General features: G+C 44.9%; 1 protein-coding gene across 1 annotated transcript; it reads right to left on the reverse strand.

Moving 5' to 3' along the window:
• Window positions 1-4,574: 4,574 nt before the first annotated feature.
• On the reverse strand, window positions 4,575-14,996 carry LOC144141458 (uncharacterized). Its single transcript, XM_077673013.1, has 5 exons — window positions 14,855-14,996; window positions 14,159-14,310; window positions 11,039-11,106; window positions 7,451-7,534; window positions 4,575-4,730 (listed from the first exon to the last, which is right to left on the reverse strand). The coding sequence occupies exons 1-5, from the start codon at window positions 14,951-14,953 to the stop codon at window positions 4,612-4,614; spliced, it is 522 nt and encodes a 173-aa protein (XP_077529139.1). The 5' UTR covers window positions 14,954-14,996; the 3' UTR covers window positions 4,575-4,611.
• Window positions 14,997-16,995: the final 1,999 nt, after the last annotated feature.

Below are 16,995 nucleotides of genomic sequence, written 5' to 3' on the forward strand. Positions count from 1 at the left end.
CCGACCATGTTGCTGTGAATCGTGTTTGAACCTCCGCGCAAATGTCCCGTGCTTCGGATGAACCACGCAACAAGGAGCATGTCTCATTGCCTCCTCGTCACACTTTCGCCAAGCGTCGCCGCCTACGAGCGCATCGTGCTGGCTCAGCATAGTGCCCTCCAATCACAGTTTTGCCACACTTTCCTTCGCTGTTTTCTTTCTGTGGCCGTTCGCTAGGTTAACACACCGTCGCCGCAGCGAAACCACAGTAGCAACCGCCGAAGGGCTGCGCACTAAAAAAGCCTAAGATGAAAATTTTAAAAATCCTGACAGTAGAGATTGGGCTGAGTAACAAGTAAAAAACCGTCCGGAAATTGTATTCGTTTTTTAAAGCATTCAGAATGCGGGCGGCCACGACTTGCAGTGCGAAGCAATTGACGAGGTCACGTCGGTGACGCTAAACCTGCGTGTGTAGGCCAAAACTTTAGAAGCACTGTTTCGTAAGTTCCTTCAAAATATTTTGTTGTAACCTAGGCTTGGTGATTTCGGTGACCACTCCCGCACCACTTTTCGAAATGTATTCTGGGTCTCAAAAAACAGCGCTGGTGTCCGAATGTTCCGGCAGCTGTCCCAACTCGCCATTTCATTGCTCAAGCTGGAAGTTTTAGATGCTGCAGTCGGACGAGTCTGGTTAAGTAACTTTAACGAAAACGCACTTCTAGAACAGAATGTCATGAGATACTTTGGGCAGCGTTTTATACGTAAACTTTCGAGTCACCAGAAACGGCAAGTGTTGTAACGACTTCCCATAATTAGAAATCTTTTTAAAGCGGTTCCATGCCACGGCATTATACTCGAGTGCAGTTGTTTCTGCTTCAAACAAGTATGTTTTTTTTATATAGCTTGCACTCATTATGCGGAAATATTAAGCTATTCGCAGGAGACACTTAAAACGCTTAAGAATTTATAGACTGTTCTGATTTGAATATTTGGCAATTTCTATGGGTTGTCATTGGGCTACTTTGGCCAACGTGGCTCCAAATATTTGGCGGGTTGTTCTGTGACAACCTCTATTCCATACCACCGGCGTGGTGAAAGACCTGTCGCCTCCTCTAGTCCGTGCGTACGTGCTGCTGCCATGGGAAGTCCGAAGAAAGTAAGGATGCCAGAGGTACAAGCGGTTTACCAGGAAGAGCACCGTACTGTTATGCGATGCTTCGCCGCCGAGCTGATCCGGAATAATGGGCCGAACCTTCAACTGAGAAGACGCTACTCCGAGGAAAGCATTCTGAGTTTCAGTCATTGCTTGGCCGGGTACAGTCCCCCAGAAATATACGCAACTTGCACTACGGGCGCAGGGCTGGAGTCAATAGCAGAGCTTGTGATCACCTATTTTCGCCCGCATAAAACTGATCCGGTGGATAATGAGACGTTTTCCCGTATTTTGAACGCTGTGATGTATGGGGGACCGAGCAGAACGGAATACAGACTTAGCCCAGCCGCGCATAACTTAGCCAAGCCTAAATACAACTTTGTAAAACCTAACATAATATCGCAAAAGCTAGACACGACTTAGCCAAACCAAGCATAACCTAGCAAAAACCTAGAAACCACTTAGCCAAGCACAGCATAACATCGCAAAAAATGGAAACCACTTAGCCGACCCCAGCATAACATCATAACACCTAGAAACGCCTTAGCGAAGCTCTGGGTAACCTCTCCAAACTTAGCAAAGAGTAAGCCAAGCCCCCAACAACTTGGCAAAACGTATAATAACCTCGAAAACCTAGAAACAACTTAACCAAGCCACGGCAAAGATAGGTGACCAGAAGCTGTGCGGTTGAATACGGCCTTGCGCCACTGGTGAAAGCTGCGCATATTTTATGTTTAACTGGTTTTTGTTGAGGTAGGCAACTTACTCACTTATCTCAACACTGTTCTACAACATTTTTTAATGACACCCTTCCAATAGAGGCAAGCAGGGTTTCGGGAAAACACTGTGTTTTTCAACATTCTTAAATAACCTCACAGCCAGTTGAAATCAACCATTCGTTTTTTCTTAAAAATGCTGCCCATTTAATTGCCCAAAAACCATTTCAGGATTTTGTCTTAACATGCGCCCAAGAAGGCAAGCGAGATTTTTTAATCTGCATCCATATGGTCGTAAAATTCCGTCTAGTTTTCCCGCGTTCGCCTAGCGGTCGCCATCTGTTGACACCTTCGGCAACTACGCGTCCCGCCTAGGAGCCGGTGTCATCTATACCTATAAAAAGAAGTGCCCAGCCGTGCAAGCTCGAAACGTTGGACCAAGACGTCGACTGCGGCGACTTGTGCGCAGTGACTACGTGACATGGCATCGACATTTACAGTGCCTACTTCGCCCCAAACACACTCAAGACCGGCATCTAACGTTTTATACGGACGCACTGTGCCTTCACTAGCGATGACCACGCTACGCCCATGATCGTCGTCGGTGACTTTAACGTCGTCATTGCGACACCGCAAAACCAGCGGTTCGTCCATTTCGTCCTGGAAGAGTTCGGGCTCGTGTGCAGCACTGACACCAAACAACCGACTGTCATCCCTACAGGAACGTGCATTGGCTCAACGCTCACGAAGATTATAATGGCGGTGAAAACGCAAACTGTGAGTGTGTATCATTCGGATTAAAAAGCCGTTCTGAACGTCGTGCTGAAGGGAAATAATAACGATAATAACGACCAGGTACAGTGTAACGTGTGATTCACGCACGCGGGTCGTTGTCAACCGTGGTAGGTGCTGTATAAAGCTGCGCTTCCCAACGACCAGCACAGGGTAGATTGCCGCGAAGATTTTTTTTTTCACACCCCACAATTTAGGATATTCGCCAAAGTGCCTACACGCAGGAGTTTTAGCTTTTCACCTCCATAGAAATACTGTTGCACAATATCCCAAAGCGTGCACTAAAGGGATGAGAAAGCAAAATACGTTAATGCGGTCGAGGTATTTGGCATCAATTCCGCCAGATTCTGAGCTAATTCCACAATCTCGACATTGGGTTGATAAGACGCACTATTTTCAAAATCAATGGCTATGCAGCTGCAGCAGAACCGTCCCATGAAGCGTAAAGGCGGCAGACGCAACTGGAGAGATGCCGCGTGCACATTCTTTTCTGTGCGTGTATTTTTTTTTTAATGCACGCTATGAACACGGTGAAGGCAATCCGGAATACAGGGCTTCTATTGTGTGTTTCGCGCTTTTATTTTTTCTAATGCACGTGCAACTCAACGTGTCGCGGTCAATCTGTATACTGCATGCTTGTTGCGGACGACCCCTAGGTGCGCCGTGTAGCCACCTTAGCCAAGTAATGCCATCGCGTTAAAACAGCCGCAGCGGTGGCAATCGAAGCAGGGTTCTCGTACTCTGCATAACAATGCCTCAGCCATTAACCGAACGCCATGGCATCATAAGAATACTTCTTCCTAGGAAGTGTATTAACAGGCTAGGTTCTCTTTCACACCTTTACTGCTGCTGTCACAATACCTTTGCGTATACCTGTTGTGAGCTAAGCAATTCCGAAGGTACTGAGCAATTCTTGTTAACCGGCCCAATACTTTCCTGCACTTCTGTGCGTGTACTACTAGGGTAGTACTGCATCAAGTTATTTCTGTCAAAGTTGACTCCTAGTTTCGAATTCTTCATGACATCACTGCTATAGCGGCTACTCTGAAGTAAGCGAGACTGCAGCATCCCCCTTCAAAACCGGTTTCCAGTGACTGCATTCTATCCTATGGGAATATTTGAGGGTTGCGTACAGCCACTCCTGCGTGTGCAAGGGGCGCTGGCTTAGTACCGTTGCACTAAGGCCAATAGAGTGCTAGCATAGACACGCGCGCTGAGGCAGCGTGGTTTTAGCTTCCTGTCTACCGCAGGCAATACTGCGGCGCACAGCGGGAGCGTGCGTTCTCAAAACACCTATAAGAGGGTTGGAATATAGTTTACGTACAACAGTTATAACAGTTGCTATTTGCACGTCCAGAACTGTTTCAGCCCCTTGTTTTCTTATGATGACACATGCGCCTCGACGCACAAAGCGGTGTAGCAAGTAAATGCGCTCTGTTTCAAGGAATGGAATGTACCTGTCCGTACTGTCGAAAAAAACGTATGCAGGCTACCTTTCATGCAAACCTCTGTATATAAAGAAATTTTTCTTTGCGCTAAACTCCAGTCGCTCCTGCACTTCACAAAAGTATTCTCGTAAAGAAAATAACTTTTGGCACCAAAGTGGGTTGAGTTAGGCGGTTACTGTGGCGCGCATTTACTATGCACGACGGCTTATTGTTAATCGTAAAACGATCGGCCTAGAACCGGAAAGATTCCAGCTCTCCTGCCTTCTGTTTAAAGTGGAAGATTGCGTGCCTTCTGCCTATGGAGTAAAGTTGTTGTGGCACTTCAAAACATTCTGAAGCTAGTCATGGTCATGTTAAGGCACAATCTTTTTCATTGTCACACTTTCAGCGTTGCACATCCCGGCGCTTTTAAATAGGAGCACAGGCTGTAAAATGACAAGGTTGCATGAAAGCTTGAAAATTGCAAGATTCAATCCCAACGCAATGTAAATGAAACCCGCGTATTTATCTGTTATCAAAAATCTCATCCGCAAAGCTCCTCGCTGTACGTTATCACTCCTTGTCCACAGGCCTCTTCAAAGTGATCGATGCATTCTTGTGGAATGGAGTTGCTGGCACTCTCCGTAACCCACAGCATACATTCTGCAAAGAAACAGAGGTGACAGTTTCATAATTGCAACCAGTGTGGCGGCCGTTTTTGATGCCCCTTAAACACTACGCAAAGGGACCTATAATAACTCAGACAATGAGGGAGGAAGCAGCCAGGCAGACTTTCAGACAAGCGAACAGGCAAAAATACAAGTATATCAATAATAGGGACTTCCTTCAATAAACTTACTTTGCAGTACAGTACAGCGCTTGTACAGTCTTTTTTACGTTCTGTCGTCCGCGTCCTCGCGCTGTTTTTTCTAACGATTTAACATCGTTTGGAATTCCGGGAAGTCATTTTAACACGCGCAGTTAAGTTTATTTCCAAGTAGAAAATGACGACCGGAAACATTCCTGTACTTTGACGTATTTAATGCTTTCGTACTTTCATCGTGTCGTATTTTTATGTCGTGATTATGGCATCTGCCTATTCTACGACAGCACGATGGCTGTCGTAGGGACAGGCAGTCCTTTGGGGACTACAGGAATATTTATAGTTGAGAAAACTAACATTCTCATTAAGACATAAATGTGTGTCCTAACAACAGATGGTTTTGTCGTAATAACAGGGCTTCTGTTGTCACAGCAAGCTTCTTTGTCGTACGACAGGAATTCTTGTTGGGTTTCTGCAATTTTTCTGTTGTCATTTTAGATTGGGTTATGAAACGAATTGTGGATCAAGTTTATGTGAAATCCAAATGTCTGCCCCACTGGGCACACTAGTGTGTGTGAAACCAAGGCCATGGATTATAACCATTTTCAGCTACCTGGAACTCTGATGTAAACGGATTTTCTGAGAAATAGGTATAAAGTTCTGGAGGGAAATGAGCAGAAATAATTTTAACTCGTTGCCAGAAGATGTCGCACATAAACCATGGAAGGTAAGGCAGGTGGCGCAGAAATAATTTTAACTATTTGCCAGAAGATGTTGCACATAAACGATGGAAGGTAAGGCAGGTGGCGAGATACCGTTGCGGAGGAATACTGAAGAGAAAAGAATAAAAATAAACTCCGAAGGAAGGTAGCGAAGCCGTACGCAACCTTCGCGACCATCACGACGGTTTAAGTCCACGATTGCAGCCGTTTTCCGCCTTCTTCGATGCCGCAACGACTTATACTCCATGATTGGTGGTATAAGTGTGAGCTTCCTTAATTTTTATGGAAGTGATAATCGCCGGACTTCACTGTGGAGTGGGAGCGATATGACGGGTATTTATCATTGCGAGCAAGTGTTGCTACGAGTACGCCAGATTCGGGAGTCTCTCGTTCCGAGCAAGTCTTTCCACAGTTACGGTGAAAGCTGGAGTTTTTTGCTCAGTTTTGGCCAATCTCCCTAGGTGGGTATGCTTGGCTTGACAAGCGTGCTTCTTAATCTTGACAAGCTTGACAATCTTGACGCTAGGCGGTCACCGCGAGACAAGCACACATGAGCGCTAGGCATTACTGTGCTACGTATTTTTCGCTGGGAAACGTGCTCTGGGTATACCCCTAGGTTAAACAAGCGGGGCATCGTGGGGACTGGGACAAAGTGTATACTTGCAACTGTTTATTGTCTTTTTGTTGTCCCATTTTTTTAGTTTAAATAAACCCAGCGCATTTTCAGTATTGAGCAGTAAAATCTGGCCCCATTGTACGTCCTTTTGAGCTGGGCATTTTGTTAGTTTTTTTGAACTGCCGGGCGGTCTCCGCGATGAACGGCGCTCACATGCGCGCGCTGACGTCCGCACCGCATTTTCGTGGTATTTTCTATTTCGGGCACCATACGCTAAGGATTTGCTCAACAGCCTCGCTGTTAAAAACCTTCACCTCCCCCCCACCCCTCCGTTTGACGACGACGATGGTTGAACGCGAATCTTTCTCGTGATGGATTTTGTGGATGGGCAATCCAACACTGCAAATATGCGCTACTCTGAAGGTACGCACCACTTTTCTAGAATACCCAGGGCAACTCTCGAATGTGTTTTCCGTAGGCCTAATGTTAGGGGGGAAGCACCTTAAGACCTCGCTTTTTCTGTGGCTTGTCCCTTGGCGTCCGTGCACACAGTGTTGCGCATGTGCGAGGAGCATTGCATTAGATCGGATTGGATTGGGTTGGATTGTATTGGATCGGAATTAATTAAATTGTATCGGATTGGGTTTGATTGGAATTGTGTATAGTGTACACACGCGTTATCAATCATTTACATGCGTGAGTGCGGAATGCCATGGTGATTTACGGAAAGAACAATCCCCGGTCCATCCCCCACTAGTCATGATTCACTTCGTGAAGATGTGTGAATTCTTTTTTTTCAGTTTGGGGTGCGCGGCCCGAAGTAGTTCCTGCTGTTTGGAGTTTCTTCGAGCTTGTCTAAATAAAGAAATTGGATAGACGCCGGCTTCATAACACGACTACAGCCACGGGGTACGTTTTTTCATTCACTTCAGCCACGATCATTCATAATGATCATCCCAGAAACCTGGCTTTTTTGCAGTTCGTATTTGCGTACGATGGCATCAATGAGGACACTATAGCTTCGCTTTAAATGTCAAACGCAACTGCTTGCTGGGACAGTCTGATTATTATTGGAAAGCTAGGTTTTGCACTTGCACAGATTCTCGCCGGTTTAGAACGAGAAAACTTAGATGCCTATTGATGTAAACTTAATACGACATGGCCATTGTGGTTCATAAAAATTTTAAAAATATTATGGCATCAAAAGTAATTTCTTGCTTACGCGATCCGTTATAGGGAAAATGTCCAACGAGGCAGGTCTGGTAGTCCGAGTACTCGAGTTTCACGTCAAAAGGGTGAGCGATGTCTGAAGCAAAAAAGGGCAGAGTTACTTCCTCTTCCGTAGAAAATTAACAACATACGGTATACGATGGCAACGGATACATATGTTAACATATGAGCGAACATCTGACGGACAGACATGGCATATAGTACTTGTACATTGTCGGTGTTCCTGCGCACAACGGATAAGTGTGTTTCGCACAAGGCTGCAATGACGTATCCATACAAGCTCTCCCTGATTTCATATTTTGCCAGATTCCTCCTGTTAACATCACAGTATCAGTAATGCGGCTCCTGTGTTACGCACACTCAGACTCACAATATCAACAAAGATTGTGAGCATAACAACGGCTAACTAGGTAAGCCGGCCGCTGTTCTTCTGGGGCAAAAAGAGTGGTCGCGGCAGTCATTTTTCCTACTGACGCGGCTAAACAGGACCACCCGTTTTCCGGGATTTCTGTGGAAGACAAACATGACCGAGCTAACCATTTCAAATCCTAGCGATGTGCAATGAGCGTATTAACCGCTAATAGGCCTAGACGAATAGTATTGCTTCCGCTGAGAACAAAGAGGGCAGAGAGTGTTTGAAGACTAATGTCCATATGAACATTCCGTGCCAGGTAAATAAACGTAGGAAGCGATTTTTTTGTTGTTATTTCGAATTCAAAGCTATTACATAGTCGCGACAGCCACTCAAAATATAGCTCTGTGTCACTGCAGACGCAGTGCAGCCAGTGAAAGCTGTGGCCCGAAAATAAGGTAATTGCCCTGATGATGTTTCGTTCTATCCATTAGTCAATCACCTTACTGGCCTAAAATGTTTTTATTTCGCACCCATCCCCTGCATGTGCAGTCACCGAAAACAATTACAATATATTGTGAACTTTGTCGGCATTACCCAATTGCAAAAGGCAGATGCAATATTTCCCAAATTAGGTTCTTAAAAGTGCCTGATTATTCGCCCTCTACAATTGTGTAGCACCTATCTAGTACCTATCTAGTGCGGATGCTTAATATCCGATATATTAGCAAGCCTTTTTTACCGCAGGTGGTATAAAACCTGGCCTCACTGCAACTCCTACGGGGCCACCTTTCATATATGTGAGGCTGTACGCGGTCTTCATAGTCACTTTAAGTGGCACCACATGGTACCACATCTGGCACTACAAGGTACCAGTCGGCTATCTTTGATTGCTGTTTTCTTCAACGAATACCCTGATGGTATTCGGTTTTCTCGTCATTCTTGTGTGTATATTTCGTGTGTGCACTATGCAATCGACATTCCTTTTTTTTTGTTATTGTCTTCCAACTTAAACTTATATTGCAAACCTCGTCACCTTCAGTTCTGCTATCGCATATAATGCGGGAAATATTTCTGTATGATTCTGCAACGGCTCACCTTTTTATCCCCCTCACTCAAAGCCTGTAAGGGGGCCTGTAAGGTATTTAAAATGAATAAATTTTATACAGCTTTTTTACTGCAGGTGGTATCAAAACTGAACTTAGTGCGACCTCTACATGGCGACCTTTCCTAGATTCGAGGCCGTACGCGGTCTTCAGATGCTCTTTAAGTTGCCATGTGGTTTTACTTTCTTTGAGGAATCAATTCAGCGATCGTTCACATGTTCCATCATCACGCGCACCTCATCAACTGGGAAGGCATAAGGATGGGCGCTGGTGCTCTTTCCTCGTCGAGCACTTTACACCGTTGCCATAAACATTCTGTACATTATGCCTGAAACATTTTGAATTACTACGCCGCCACTTCAATCTTACGAGACAAAATGTTCAGCGCCAGCGGCTATGAAAATCACATAGTCGAAGAGGTTGTCTTGTCTGCGATTTACATGCCCCAATACCATAGACACAGACCGCGTGTAAACTATTAAAAAGTTTTGAATGAGCTGCTGAAAGGCTGCTCAAGTATAAAAAACGTGCGTCACTTCTACAATGCATGGGTGTAGTTCCACTGGCGCTTTGGTTTTTCCGCAACATTGAGACATTTTAAGAGATAGCGTCGCTACGGAAAGATAATTTACGCTGCTCTCGCATATGAATTAATTCCACGCGTGAGCCCGTACTCACAGTTCGCGGGTCTCACTTAGTGACAAAGCAATGAATATTGGGTGTTCTCTCTGAAGCACAGAACAAAACCGGAAGTTTAACGCTTGTTCTGGCTGCGTAAAGTTGAAGCTAAGGTTGCACAATCGTCATAACGTGTGCCACCACTACAGTATATTTGAACTGTATGCCTACTGTAGAGATTTTCCTACAATTGGGAAGTACATTATTTCCATGAATGCTATCTGAAACGCGTACCGAACCAAAATGTTTAACATGTTCGCGTCCATGACCCGCGATGTAACCCGTTACGAGAAGAATCTACTTTTCCCAGTACATCGCAGAGGAACGCAAGCGTGCTTTAAAGGGCTCGCATTAGTACTTCATATCATATCATCAACAATACGCGCATCTAAACATTTTTCGAGGACTTCCCTCAGAACACGTCAGTTCTCTTGATTACCTCACTGATTTATTTTCTTTTTTTATTATTTATAAGTACCTCAAAAGCCCCCGCAGGGGCATTACTGGAGGTGTGGGAACACACAAGCAGCTTTGCAACAAATACCAAGCAGGTGATAATTCAAGATAAGCATTTTCAATGGCAAGTTTCAATCACTGGCAATAGTGGCAATGTTGGCGGGAAGGCTGCTCCATTCATGCGCAGTAAAGTTAAATAATGAACGTTGAAATTTTGGGGTCAGGGTTCGTGCGAGATAGACTGCACTGGGGTGACAATAGCGTGAGGTACAATGCGCTTGAACTATGACCTCTTTATTGCGGGGGAAAGAGTGAAAGAATCGGAGATAAAGGCAGAGACGAAATTTATGGCGGCGGGAGAGCTCACACGCTTCATTTTTTTTAGTACAGTAGGCACCGATTTTAAGTGCTTCAGCTATAAACTGGGCGAAAGCTCGGTTTTAGTAAGTTTTCTCAAGTAGTGCAATTGCTTAGGAGTCTGAAACTTTAGATGCACATGGGTCACCCTTAAGATGCCGCCTATTTCTGCACAACATACACCCAAGGCACCTTTTCTTTCTGCTAGCACAGTACGAACTACGCAATAACTGCGGCCGAGCGCCGAGGATCGCATGGACCGAAAAGAAGAAAACTATCGCACAATCCCAAACACCACCCGAACTTACTTGTCCCTGGCGCATTGCCCTTTGCCTCACGTACATAGCTCATACAGATAAGATAAGCCGCAGATGCGTATGTAATGTTTTGTCAACATTTATTTTTGTGCACGCGGCGGCCGCTTTTCTGATGGAGGCGAAAAGCAAAAACGCCCGTGTGTACGATTTCGGCGCACGTTAAAGATCCCCAGGTGGTCAAAATTAATCCGGAGCCCTCCACTACGGCGCGCCTCATCGCCTGCGTTGCGTCGGCGCGTTAAACCCTACAATCAATCAATCAATTTATTTTTGTGCAATCACGGTTGACAAAGATGGTTAAACTGAGTTCTTACCTCCGTTTACAATTGCATTTACATGCCCAGGTTTCATCGAAAGAGTGTAAGTAACTGTGTAATCGCCTCTGAAATGAACGACATTATTTGAGTTGACATCGTCGCAATCCGGCTATGCTGTCATTAAAGACGCTCGCAGTTAGGCGTGTGGACCCTTGTAATGAAGTTGCAAAGTTTGCTTTTAAATAGCTGTAAGTCCCAAAAACAAACAAGCAAGCAACATTCAAGGGACAAACAGATCCTGTGGTTTTTTCTATCATGAAAAACCACACGGTTAGTAGCATTCTCCTGTATTTTGTATAAAATCAGTTTTAAAATTACAGTTTGTCAAGCACCGCGTTCTCACGCAAAACATCCGGTTAGTGTTTCTGGCATCTTCTTTCATCCGCGCTAACGGCCAAATTTGGTTTAAGAGGTAACCGTGTTCAAATCAATGTGATTGTATAACTTTCGTGATGTGCACCGGCTGTTTTTGCGGAAAATTTGTTTTCTCAATTTCCGCAAACGCTATCTACACGGTGATCTATTATGCGAGGTCACCTACGATTGTAGAAATTAAGAAATCTATGTATGAGTAATTTCTAGGCCCCTTGTATGCGACAGGCTTCGGTGAGATTTCGGACATTCGTTTGACTTAAAAGTAATGAACAAAATACCTGCAGCGCGAACCTGCCGTTGTGAATCGTAAAATTAATAAGCAGATATCAATTCTCAGTTTTGAAGAAATAACGCAGTGTTGTAGATCCTCTTGGAACAATTCGAGACTAATCAAACATACACCCACACCGAACTAACGCTTTCCATTGCACAATACCGATGCATTCTTTGTGTCGTACTCGACACTCTCCCGACTGCCAATAATGCCAATAATCAGGCACCCTACCTCACATCATCCCATGGTGGTCACAAGGCGTCTTTCTTCCCATTCTCCCTGTGGTAATCAATTGCAGCTCTTCCGACGTGTTGTGAACTCCCAAAGCGAGTAGTTTTTGGCTCGCAGTGGCAGTGGGAAGGCCAAGTTCGGTTTTGTACGCTTGTCGAATCATGATCCATACAGCTTAGGACACCGCCCGATACCACCGAGGGAATAATAGAACTCACCCCTCGATTTCTGAATAATTGCATCGGGGTGGCCACAATCACTCGCAACATGCACGCCAACTACCATCATGGCCGCCGGGTTACTCGTGCTCAAGCCTTTAGAGCGGAATATGGGAACGGCACCCCCGACCTATACACCGATGCTGTACCCTGCACTGGCCGCGATTGCCATGTGGCCTGTGTAGTTACGCATACCGGACAATGCATCAATGCTGCCACTACTACCGCAACCTCAATCGATGCCGCTGAATAAATAGCTAATGCCCTGGCCGCCACTTCCCGCCTTGAACCAGTCTTTCATCGACACGCAATTAACCGATTGGCCGCATCTCTCTATCATCCCTACTCATCCTCAAAAACTGCTCTACGGCCCCTCATATTCCCATCGCCTTGGCTCCTGTACACGCCGAAATCCCGGCTATGAAGCGGCTCACGCCGCTTGGTCGCGATTTGATACACCGAACCATTGCCTTGAGTGGCCAATTTCTACCCCACTTCCCCAAAATCAACCTCGCCCACACAGAAATTCTCGCCTCTTACAGGCAAACTCGCTGCAGCCTCCCACTCCCCCACACTGACGCATTTCCCGAGACCTAGCTACAACTTTGCGGCGGCTCCAAACGAATGCATACCCCCCTCTCACTCGCCTTCAACTCACCTGCCCCACCCAGCAACCTTCCCTTTGTGCTCACTGTCTTGACTGGCACCCTGTAAATATTGTATGGGAGTGCCAACGCAGTCTAGACTTGCCACCATTTCCCTACCACGCCTTCTAGCAGTGCAGGGCTTCCCTGGCCAGTCCAGACCAGGATACCAAGCTCACCCTGGTGACCCGAGCAAGGGCAGCCAGTCGAAACCGAGGAATCCCGGAGTAGGGATGCCTTTCACGGTGCGAGGCCCATACTTCAGACTGTTCGAGAAATAAAAATATTTGTGTCTTTCTTCCTCTTCTCCCCTCCCACAGACTGAGATTCCGGAGAAATTGTGCGCCAGTGGTAAAAAGGAGGCCCTGCTTCTTCTGGCGTCCAGAGCTAAGACCACACGATCGGACCATGAATCCCTGGTCTGAGGGACCCCTCTCACACAACGGCTCAGTAAATAGTGCTGCCACCCCCAACCTCTTTCAGAAAAAATTTATAAAGACACAATATGAAATTTAAACCATTCAAAAAAACCCCCAGGAAATACTCTGCACATGAAGTTCAATAACTTATGCAAATCAGATAAATTTAAAAGTTGTCGCTAATTGCAAACTTAGCCTTTTTGTAGCATCGCCAATGTGTTCAACGGGAGTCGATTTATTTCAGCCGGACCTAACAATTTTGAACTCTACCTTAAGTTATATAAACTTCGCGCGATTTTGTAATATTTGCTGTCTTAAGACACTAATATTGAACGCTTATTAGTGTTTTAATGCAGAGCTTTTTGGCTTATTATATAGGGCCAAATATATTGACTCCTAATGCCACATGCTATTTTTCACCTTAGCAATTTTGCAGTGCTGTTGCTTCCCATCTGTACTTTTCTGATAACTTACGCATATTTCGCTCTAAAGCTATGTTTAGAGCGTGGAAGTCGAACTTTAAACTAACCTAACTTTATGGCACAATAGCACTACAAAAGTGTTCCCTAAGCGGAAATAGTGAGTTTTTAAGCATAAAGAAAATGTTCGTTTTTTTTATTTTCAACTTTTATTTTCATCGAGTTTCAACTATAAATTTATACATTCATAAGTGAGGTCATGCTATCATGTATTCTTAAGAACTGTTTTAAACATGGAGCGGGCCACCAATCATTACCCGTAAATTTGTATCGCAGCGAGTTTTGCTACGCCTATCGTCCTGGTTAGATTTTAGCTTCAATCAATCATTTGACTATCATTGCTGTTGTCAGACTTTGAATGATACAATATAGGAGCGCCATCAACGTCCAGTAAACATTTATATTATGAGACAATGCTGTTAATTTTGCGATGTCGTTCACATTTTCACAAACGCCCGTGAATAGTTCGTAACATACTCCTCGGGCCCATTGTCGCCTTGAAAATGCCAGGTGTATGCACCCTCTCCTCGAAGTAGGTTCAACAGAGACCTTTCCGCGGTGACACACTGCAAGTTTGGGTCGTTGCTGGATGTCATGGCAAGAACCGCATCCGACATGAATTCGATCACCTGCGACAAAATATGACCAAGGTGTTGTTATCTCCGGACGTTCCAGCTCGGTTACGGCTTTTGCAGCACACAAAAGCCATCTCCACCCCCTCTCGCGTATTAAAAACAGAAACTGAAGCAAACATTGTTCTAATATGTAAACGATGCTTTTTAAGCTAAGCTACAAATTGGAGTAGGGGACTAAGCTTGGAGAAGACCGCTTAAAATTACCCTTAAAAAGTTTTCTAGTCACGAACGTTTGTAATGTACCTGGGCTAAGTGGTTACACATTCTTGTCAAAACATATTCAGGTTTGTTGCGGTGAACTACATCAGGAAGCAGAGATTGGGATCAAGTTGCATTTCCTGCAATTTAAACGAACTTTGGAAACACTGCCATACTTCACGTAAAAAAAACGTTAGTTGCCATCATTGCAAACTTTAATAAGAAGTGCAATACGGAAAAGAAATTGAGGGCAGTTGACAGAAATAGCAAGAGGGACGTTGTTTTCCCCGTCGCAACATAAGCACGTTCAGGGATGCATAAAATTCAAAAAACGGTTCACCTTAATAGGACCAACAATCTCCTCGGGCAATTTCAGTTCTCCGATGCCAAATACTATTGGCAAAAGCAGGAGGCACACAAGTATACCAGAAAGCGACATTACGACCCCAACCACACAACTCCGGGACGTAGTTCCAAATATCTTTTGTTCCCTATTTAAACCCTCCCTTCGTTCTGACTTCCTTTGAAAAGGTACGTTTTTTTTTCGATATTTTTCTCTAAAGACTGTAAAAAAATACCTGTTTTCAGAACCATTTTTCCTCCGCCCGATGTCTCTTTCAATTAACTGTGGAATTCTGCGTTTCATTCTGAGTTCAACAAACTGGGCGAATGAAACGGACGACTACAAACTCATCAGCATGCAGTTGTTTTTTTCAACTGTGAACATTTCTGTACCGTTTCAGGCCGAGCACCTAGGTGCAGTCACTAGTTAGAGGAAAAGGCATGTTTTCTCGTTTGGAACATCCGCTGCAAGTTTTTATGATGTGTTTTTCAGGCGAAAAGCGATTTATCTGCCAACCAAACACACAGCCTCTTTGTAATTTGTGACGTTTGTCCCGCAGGAAGTTAACTGTCGATTGCGACGTGAAAATATAAGCAACACGGTCCACACGTGCCGCGTTCGACAAAGTAGAGGAAAAAAGCGGTCGCTTATTAGGAGTTCACATGACCTCAGTGTTGGAAAATACCTTTCAGGTTTGGCTGTCAGGACGTTGCAGTGAAAGCCTGGATGAAGTCCACGTCCCTTTTTTTCCAAACTGAAAGCCGACAACTTCCAAAAGTTCTACACATGCGCAGCCGTCCGTAACGCATTCGCAGTAACTAACAGTTTAAAATTAAGGATCGCTTGATGTCCGCAAACCTAGGGCAACCAAAAGTGGCAGGTGAACACGTTTGCCGAACTCGGTTGTTTAGATATAAATTTTAATGGGAGGCTTCGCGAACCGGTTGGCATATCACTATTACGGGAATTTAGATTTTTTTAAAGTGCTTCTAGTGTGACTGTGGTTAGATATTTTCATTTTTACCATAGTTCTCCATGTTCCAGTACTGTGGGCATGGCGAAGTGAACCAAACAGCAACGCTGACCATGTCCGTCCCTTTCGTTATCCAAGCAATCCTGCTTGGTGGCGTCGTCTTCCAGCCAGCCTGTCACGTCAAGCCCGTCATCTTACATACACCTGCCTTGTCGCCAACTACAGCACTGCCCCACGAGCCAGAACCAAGGCACGTGTTGTACAGTCAGCCTCCCGTCGACCACCTCGTGGCGTACTCTTCTGTAACGTCATCGTCGGCGCAGAGTATAAACAGCGGCCCACAACGGTTCCACTTAAGTGGGCATAGCGAAGTGAAACAAACAGCAACGCTGACCATGTCCGTACCTTTCGTTATCCAGGTACGATCAAGTAATAGGTTTCTTGTTGTTGTGTCATGCCCACACACTTGCATATGCATTATGTATGACTGTTTCCATGTCTGCAAGCTCATTCTTTGCGGAGACGTTGAAACAAATCCCGGTCCCGAGGTACAAGAAATGCTGGTCAAAGTCTTGGAGCAACAGGATGTCATCTTGAAAAATTTAATTGAGTTGAAGAGCGAACAGACGTCCCAAAAGAATTCGCTTACGTTTATATCCGGTAAAATTTCTGACCTCGAAAATCTTGTCACACTAATGACCAAATCAACCAGCAAAATTGATCAGGTTGATTCAAATTTAAACCAACTAAAATCTTCCGTACCTGACACGTCAGAAAAGCCAGTCGATAACGAAGACCGTAGCCGCCGTTCCAATCTCGTCATATATGGCCTCGCGGAAAAAGTAAATGAAACAGAAGAGGACTTAAAGAATGAAGTAGTGAACAAACTGATTCACAAAAAAACTTAAAGTTAACTGCACTTCAATAGGCCGCATACACAGACTTTGAAGGAAAGCTGGCAACCGTCCGGTAGTATTGTACCTCGAGGATTATAATGAGAAGCAAGAAATACAAAAGAACGCGAAAAGCATTGAAGGACTCTGCTAGTACAAAATATCTCCGTTCTCAGTACTAAGGGATAAATTGCAACTAACTTTGCAGCGGGCACGAATACTAGAGCTGCACGGGACACGTATAGGCGTTTCCTAATCAGCACAGCCAAGCA

This window comes from Haemaphysalis longicornis, unplaced genomic scaffold (genome assembly GCF_048455015.1).
Source record: "Haemaphysalis longicornis isolate Haplotype H1 unplaced genomic scaffold, Haemaphysalis longicornis Haplotype H1 scaffold_6, whole genome shotgun sequence".
Classification (NCBI taxonomy): Eukaryota; Metazoa; Arthropoda; class Arachnida; order Ixodida; family Ixodidae; genus Haemaphysalis; species Haemaphysalis longicornis.